The sequence below is a fragment of the Berkeleyomyces rouxiae genome (assembly GCF_048999995.1).
Source record: "Berkeleyomyces rouxiae strain 22BRR77 chromosome Unknown BrBRR77_ptg000001l, whole genome shotgun sequence".
NCBI lineage: Eukaryota > Fungi > Ascomycota > Sordariomycetes > Microascales > Ceratocystidaceae > Berkeleyomyces > Berkeleyomyces rouxiae.
Genome location: NW_027396491.1, coordinates 2,831,192 through 2,839,581, shown reverse-complemented (window position 1 = coordinate 2,839,581; position 8,390 = coordinate 2,831,192). Strand labels below are relative to the sequence as shown.

Below are 8,390 nucleotides of genomic sequence, written 5' to 3'. Positions count from 1 at the left end.
TCCGACTCGGCCTGTATATGCACAATGTATCTACACACATTTGTATACACATACACACTCATCGGCCTGGACCGCTGTATCCTTCTATCTCTGCAAGACGGCACCGCTTACACTGTAAGCTGTATCGGGTTAAGCGCAGGACTCGCAGCTTTATTGGAGACCCCGTAGCGTCTCTTGGGGTCTTCCTTTTGGCCTTGTTCCGGCTTTGTTCTACGATGCGCTAAAGACAGGCAAAAAGGTACGCCAAAAATACTTGGTGTCGAAAATAACAAAAAAGGGACAAGCGACGGGAAAGTACCCGGTACTATTCTACGCCAACATGGAGCTAGTCAGATGCAAAAAACGGAAGGTGTCAACGTTCGACGCCAGCACCAACGCTAACGCTCGGAAGCGACAGGCAACTGCTTCCATTTCATGAGTAGCAAACAGCCGGTGAGCATCAAGTATTGCCTGCTATTCCCAGTCGTTGACCCTCGGGTTTTTTTTTTCTTTTTTCTACGTCTGTTCTGATGCATAGATCTCTCTGGGTCTAGCCCAACTGGATTCGCACACAATCAAAAAAAAAGAAGAAAAAAAAAACCGCCGCACACAACACACAGCACACAAAAAAAAGGCCAGTAGGAAGGAAGTGTCATGCAGGTTGGTGAAAAGAAAGGCACCTTCCCTGCTCACAAACGGCCCTGGATATCAAACACGCCGCCAGTTGCCAGTTCCAGTCGTTGCAATTGCTCCAGTCTAAGCCCAGCACTTGCACTTGCCTCGATTTCGATTACCGGGCATCCATGATTTTTGCTTCCTTCCGTTCCTTTCACACAACTTTTTTTTCTTTGCCTTTGCTTTCTCTTGTTCACATTCTCTTTTCTCTTCTCCCCTTTTGCTTCTCTGTATATATTTTTGTTGGCCCCCTCCTTTGAGATTCATCTCATACAAAGCCTGGTCGTCGTTGGTCGCCCTGCTTTGCACCACCACGTTGGCTCTATTTTTTTTCTATTTTTCTTTTCTTTTTGCTTTGCTCGCCGTTGTTACGCCCACTCTCCTTTTTGTCCTTTTGCGCTTTAATCATGGTTGTACGCGTTTGTACGCTGGCTTAAATGCCCCGTCACCCATTGTCGTCACTATCGCCGTCGCCGTCAGCGTTTCTACCACTACGTCCACATATTCTGCCTGCTGCTTTGCCTGAAGCCAAATCGCAACACCGACGCCCAAACATCCACAGCCCCAGCATAACATTCGACTCGATACCTGGAACGCCCAATCGCTTGCTCGGCCCCAAGTTCGCTCATATTATTCTTCCACACCGTCGACGTCTGCCGCGCTCGCTCTCTGAAGCCCACACAAGCCCGCCCATGAAAAGCTCGGCCCTTCTCGCCCTCCGTCTGCTCTACTTCTCTTTTTTGCTTTGGTCCTGGCCTGGTCTTTGATTTTCCGTGGCCTGTTAAACTCGAAGCTGCCTCTAAATCTGAAACTGCCAGCTTGCTCACATAAACCGAAACTTCCGTAATTCGCTTCGCGCTGGCAGAATGTCAACTATTGTAAGTCTGAGCCCCGGGCCTTTTTTACTTTGGCTTCGTTTGTTGTCTCTTCTCTCTTCTGCATCTCTGTCACCCCCTCTTGCCCGCCCATAGCTTGGGACTCCGGAGCCTAAGCTGTTTTTTGCCTGCAGCGCAACCGGCCTGCTCCGTTAGTTGCCCAATACCCTCCAACGCAAAGTAAAACATTCTGTGCCATACAATGCTACATGATACAAATCCTACCCTATCTTCCAATAACACCCACGCACAAGGCAAAACCGCAGCCCAGTGACTCAAGTCGAGTTCTCCCTCCAGGCTTATTGGTAATGCATCCTCAGCTCTACCTTTTCTGTTATGCTAGCCCAAGACGGCAAGTTGTGGTCTGGACTGCCAGCTTGCTGTTGGAATTGCCACGCTTTTATTAAGTCTCACTTGGTTGGCTGGCTCATCTATGATCCTTCTCCCGTGGGTACCTTCGATTCAGCGGCTTTTTTTCCCTGGCTTTTAGGTGTCCCCGATGTCGCAGTTTGCCGGCTATCCAACCAAGATCCGCCCATCACCACTGCTACTTTGCCTGGCTGCGGTTTCTCCACCTCAGGTCCTGAAAAGCTTCTTGATCCTGATCCTCTAAATCTATCTTATCACTTGACACTTGCCTGCAATTCACCAAACTACTGCTCGGCTTGGTAATTATTGGCGCCATGGCCAGTCGCATTTGCCTCTATCTTTCACATTGAAAAAAAGCATCTAAAATTGTCTTGCCATCGACACCAAACCTGCAGCTCGCCTATCCAAGTACCGCCAAGTATCAGGGACAAAGCTACTGGTGTCGTAATGGGTGCACTTTTGTCATCCGCTGGCGAATGTTCCGCAACATGTCGCATGCTTTTGGCCTCCCTCCGCCCCCCTCTGTGTCATTCTACTTCCCACTACATCAACTCTGGCTTCCAGAATCTCTCCCATTTGCACTACCTCCTTCCAGCGATCCCTTTCCTACCCCAGGTTCTCCTTCTGAATCAATCCCCCCTGCGTTCCGAACCGCACGTCTAAGCACAGATAACAAAGGTCGTCTAAAAGCAGTCAGATCTTGCCAACCTTTCGCAGCCATGCAAAGACAACCTGCCAAGTCGTCTCACCGCTTTCAACCCGACTAGTCCTTGGCTCCAGTGGCAACCTTGGCCTATTTGCGCTGTGTCAAAAATGACAACCCATTAGTATGGGTCTACGGATACAGCCATGTTTGTTTGCCTCTGTCACTGGTGCTGCTGCTCACTCACTATGAGTACAAGTATGTACATGCATGCTAGTTATTTCATTTCTCGACTTAGCTTTGCTGCTGCCTTCATGATCCCAATCTCCTTTGTGCCCTTACCTTACTTCTTATATCATGCCAGTAGGTCACCGAGCGCACATACCCGCGTTGATGTTTATACTTCAAATGGCTACCTATACTTGCACATACTTATATAGTGGCTGCGCCGATTTTCATATCAAGCCCTCCCCTTTATGCTACTCCTTTTCTTCCACCCCTTGCTCTCCTGACTCTTTTACTCTCTTGCCTCTGAACCGACGCGTTTATTCATGTCAATTCTATCGGTGTGATGCTGACACCAAATCTACAGCTTTGCCTTGCTCACTATTGTGACACCCACGGCCCCACGCCGCTGATAGTCACCGAGGGCGCAAAGGTCCCCTGTTCTACATGTTATGAGGGAACCACCCCCATATTTCTAACCGGAGATGGCTCCACTGTAGATTCTCCAACGCTTGAGCAATCACTTCGTCGGTTGAGCACCACTTCTCACAAACCATGGTCTTCTCAGTCCTCGGATGAGCATCCGCCGCGGGCCACTCCTCTCAGATCTTCTGCTGCCACCACGTCGTCGTCGCGTGGCTCTGTATCTCCCGCCGAGAGCACTCCCCCGGATAGTCCGCGCAAAAATGATCCTCCACGACGTGATTCTGGCTTCAAAAAGACTTATGATGAGCATGTCACGCGTAGAGCAGGTCCTTGCGACAACTGTGCTTTGAGCGTTCCTCCAACTATATGTCCGTCTTCTGAAAGCGACGACAGCCGCGCTCCTGTCCTACGAAGTACCCTACCGTACTCAAAAATGCCCTCTGGTTGGCAAACCTCACCTCCCTCATCTACAGAATCTGCTGCCAGTGACAGCGAAGGGGATGATGTGCGACCGGGATCTTCTAGACAACGAACATCTACCTCAAGGGCTAGTATGTCTTCATCAAGCCAGTCTCCAGTTGCCGGTCATGTTCACTACATGAAGTACATCTCAACCAAGGAGCCTCTCCAGCCTTCGTCCTTCTCTATAGTCAGAGCAGCTTGTCTACGTACCTTGTCATTTGAAACTCTTCCCCGAGGACCTGCCTCTCATCTAGGCTCTATCCCTGGGTTTGTTACAACCCATAGCGCTGGATATGCAGCTTCAGGTGGCCCCATATTCTTTGGCGATCCTGTTGCTGGCTACACTACAGCCTACATTTTCCGCATCTCTGATGTACACGCGAGAGGCCACAAGCGCGTCTATGCTTTCATGGCTATCAGCACTCACGGAGAACGTCAGGTAATGCAGAAATTTGAATACTTGGCTCGCCGTTTTCGCCAAATGGCTGCATCTATCCAGCAGATGGCTGACTTGGAAGCTGAAAAGACGACTGATTCATCCTCCAGCCCAGTATTGGGTTCTGGTCCTTTTGCCCCTCCTGCCCCTACTTCACAATATGATACCGCTTCCACCTCATCTACGGGCACAGAGCGAGATCGAGGTGGAAGCAGCTTCTTCCCTGGTAACAGTGGTGGTCTCAACCGCCGCATGGGCTCAGGCGGGCCAGGAGTTTCTTTGAAAGCTCGCGGCCTGGCAGAACTTGTTGGCCAACCTGACTTTTTCTACCAAATGCACTCGTCATTCACCAAGCTTTTGTATGAAATGGAGCACAACAAGTACAACTAGACATATTGCACGTACATTGGCACGCTGCCTAGCCAGAGAGCTATGTTTCTCATCCAAACATTGTGCAAATGACGGATGGCTCGAATGATTGGATAGTGTTGTTCTCATAAACGCTCTACACGCTTCCATTCAACATTCTCTTTTGCTTGCCCATGAAGTTTCTAGGGCTGGTATTCCGATCCGTCGTTGTTTTATTTCATCATTTATATTCACATACAAGCACCAAGACTTGGTGCAGATGGGAGTCTTGTTTGCAACACTCCCCGTCAAATATGCCCTTCAATTTCTGCCGTTAACTTCGGTCATCTTTTTGTTCTTCTCTTTTCAATTTTCTCCCCCCTCCCCCTTTCTTTTTTCACCCTGCCCTTCCGTCACTGCTTTCGGCGCATGTTGATTGCGTTCAACAGGAGGAGGATATACCCCAGAGCACATTATCATGTGCTTCGCTGCCTTTTGCTTGCTTTATTTTTTTCATTTCCCCTTTTTCTCTTTTGGTTTTGGGTATTTTTTTATCTTCTGCCTGCGCTCCCATCCTTCTTTCTGCCCCCTTTTTTTCTTACACCATAGACCATGATTTTTCTTCTCTTGTTCCGTATGTCCTTTTTTCTTCTTACACTATGATGTTTTTTTTTTCGCTTCCTTTTTTCCCCTCTTCAGGATACATGAACAGCGTGCTTTTGTGATTTATTTCGTCTTTATATTTCACCTTTATTCTAATCTTCTTTCACTTTTGACTTGCTGTTTATTTGTTATCAGGTGCATGAAAAGATTGTGTCAATCAGAGGTCTACCTGCATATTGCAATAAAGATCACAAAGTCACAAGAACAGTATCAATATATGGAAAAGAAAAGAGAAAAGGTTGGTAGGCGAATGAATGCTCCTATGCGTGTTTCGTTGGATACTCTACAATGTCCCATGATTTACATGAATACTACCGTGGCATCTCTTCTCATATCCCCCAACTTCATTATGACCCCACGCCAACAGAACCAAAAGAAAAAGAACCAAGACGGCAGACTAAGACACACATACACGGATGCAGAGGTAGAGAGGGAGATGTAGAGAGAGAGAGAGAGAGAAAGAACGAAAAGAGACCCTCTGGTCTGACAATGAATTTGCAAGGGTTGTGGCCGTTCATCTGTAGAAGTCTAGCTTGTTCTCGTCGGTCGAGGTCTTGACCTGGCTCGAGTACGCGTCTTCCAGGTCGCTCTGAATAATGTTATATCTGTTCTTGCGCACGGCGCGCAGACCAGCCTCCTGCATGATGGCCGAGATGACGGCACCAGATAGAGGGTCGTTGCGGCAAATGAGGGAGTCAAGGTCGACCTCGGGCGCCAGGCTCATCTTGGACGCAATAGTAGAGAAGATTAGGCGACGCTCACGGCGGTCGCGCAGTGAAGGAAACTCAATCTTGCGGTCTAGACGACCGGGACGGAGCAGCGCGGGATCTAGGGTGTCGGCGCGGTTGGTGGCCATGATGACCTTGACGTTGGAGGTCTGGTCGAAACCGTCCATCTGGTTCAGAAGCTCAAGCAAAATACGCTGGACTTCACGGTCGGCACCGGTCTGGGCGTCGAAACGCTTGGTGGCGATGGCGTCAATCTCGTCAATAAAGATGATAGCTGGCGAGTTCTCTCTGGCCATGCGGAAGACGTCACGGACCATTCGCGGACCTTCACCTAGGTACTTTTGGACAAACTCAGAGCCAACGACGCGGATGAAGTTGGCGGTTGTAGAGTTTGCAACAGCCTTGACCAGCATGGTCTTGCCGGTTCCAGGAGGGCCGTAGAGCAGTACACCACGAGGAGGGTCAATACCGATTTGCTTGTAGAGATCAAAGTGGGTCAGAGGGAGCTCAACGGCCTCACGGATCTCCTGCTTTTGCATATCAAGACCACCAACATCGGCGTACGTGATATCGGGCTTTTCGTCAGACCCAAGCATGGCGATAGAGGAATCGGCTTCCGGAGGCAAAATATCAACGAGGGCGTTTGAGTGACGGTGAAGGGCGACGGATGAGGACGGTTTGAGCTGCTCGCGATCGAGAGTGGAAAGGATTCGCACAACATAGTTTGAGCCAGTGCTCGACTGAACGATACCGGTGCTGAAAGGGAAATTCGGGTTAGAGGGTGTTTGGTAGAGGCAGGGCGTCAGAGAGCTTGGCTTACTTTTGGTCAATGGCCTCCATAAACTGGCCAATCACCAAAGGGACACTCTGGATTCTCTTGATCTCCTCCTGCGCTCGCACGAGCTCACGCTTTAGACTGCGCTGCTCATCTTTGATGTATTCTTCTTGCAATTGGATGTACCTGTTGAAACAATACGTCAGCCTGTGTACATGGGGATGCCGATGTAGGCAATGAGTGGCTCGCTACATACTCGAGCTGGCGCTGAAGCTTCTTCAGAGTAGCGTATTCATCACTGCCGTCGGCGCCCTGGATGTCGAAGCTGTCGAGAGCTGGTATGGGCGTCGAGGACTTTTTGAGGGCGGAAGAAACGTTCGCGGGCGTTTCAACAGCGACGTCAGCCATGGTTTCTCAGCCTCTCTGGTGGTTGGTCTGAAGATGGGAATGATGCCGCAAGGCTGGAGTCCAATGACTGGCGAAGAGCGTCGTGGCCGTTTGGTCGAGGATCGCAGACCACAGGAAAGCGAGGATAACAGAGGTTGGGAAATGAACGTCAAGAGGGCAGGAAGAGCAAGCTATTTGGGAGACCTGCAAGCAGCAAGCTGAAGTGCGTGTTCCGGCGATGGTGATGCCGATTTGACGAGCGGTTGATGACGGGGTTGATGACGAAGTCGAGTTGAGCGAGGTAGAGCTTGGATGTAGTGCTCCCAGTGCTGCTTCTACTACAATGAGCTTAGCTTCAGGCTGACACCGGTCGACGTAGCCTGGGGCGGCTAAACCCCGGCCATAAACATCGCAGACGGCAGTCACGTGGGCTAAGCTGGCTGTGCCAGACCCTTATATCCATAGGGTATGGTCTCGAAACCTGCTCCACCCGATATCGCTGGTTGGTTGAGAGAACCCTGTTCTGGGGCGCAATCCTGCGTTCTTTGAAGCTGTCTTGGAATACCTAGGGAATACAGGACTCCAGTTTAGACATATGCGTATATCTCCAGCGACCTGCTAACACATCCCACGTACTATCGCGGTTCACTCTTATCATGTGTCTGTATGTAATGGTGCTTGTCTTTTTTTGCCGCCTGTCTTCCGGAGAAGGATTATGTGTTTGTGGAAGGCTCATACGCCACCGGCTCATAGAAAATGTCTCGGAATCTGAAGCAAGATGTGAATCACGGCGCTGCTTCATGGCCTTCACAGAAGGACGTGTGAATTGAGGCTCTAAAGATAGGCGGCCAGCTAGGTCGCAGCGGATGGCTGCTTACTGTAAAGATGTACATACAAGAAAACAAGCACATAATTGGCAACAAGTGAGTTCAAGCAAGCAACTGCCTTTGCATGTGATGCCCAAAAGGGTGCAATGTAACAGGCAGTCACTCACTCAGTGGGGCATGGTTGCCGTTTAGGAGCTGGATGTAATCAACGAGTGGTGATCCAAGGTACGTACCGGTACTTTTAAATCTCCAACTTGAGAGGCCGGCCAGGTTTCTTTTCTTCTTTTCTTTTTCTTGCTCAGCTTCAATCTTTCTCCCGTGATTTGTCTCTGCTGGTTCGTTTGTGAACTCTCCCACTACTATTTGACCTGCCATCTTCTGCCTTGCCTTTGCCGTGCTTCTTCTCTGTATTATCTGCTGCTCGTTTTCTGGCTTCCGTATTCTCGCTGCCACTGTCCGTGCAGCTACATCTTGCCGACTCTTCATCTCTTCGTTCTTGACTTTCTTCTGTGAATCGCCCTCGAGTTCAGTCTCCCCTGGCATCGATTTGCCTGTGATACTCCCTGACGTTT

General features: G+C 49.7%; 2 protein-coding genes across 2 annotated transcripts; one reads left to right on the top strand and one right to left on the bottom strand.

Annotated features, from left to right (window-relative positions):
• Window positions 1–3,112: 3,112 nt before the first annotated feature.
• BROUX77_000815 (uncharacterized protein) lies at window positions 3,113–4,480 on the top strand (the record flags this gene model as incomplete). The annotated part of the gene is made up of 2 exons (XM_073753318.1): window positions 3,113–3,743; window positions 3,843–4,480. The coding sequence occupies 2 exons, from the start codon at window positions 3,113–3,115 to the stop codon at window positions 4,478–4,480; spliced, it is 1,269 nt and encodes a 422-aa protein (XP_073609050.1).
• A 1,135-nt stretch (window positions 4,481–5,615) lies between these two features.
• On the bottom strand, window positions 5,616–7,012 carry BROUX77_000814 (uncharacterized protein; the record flags this gene model as incomplete). Its single annotated transcript, XM_073753307.1, has 3 exons — window positions 5,616–6,585; window positions 6,650–6,790; window positions 6,861–7,012. The coding sequence occupies 3 exons, from the start codon at window positions 7,010–7,012 to the stop codon at window positions 5,616–5,618; spliced, it is 1,263 nt and encodes a 420-aa protein (XP_073609049.1).
• Between the last annotated feature and the right edge of the window lie 1,378 nt (window positions 7,013–8,390).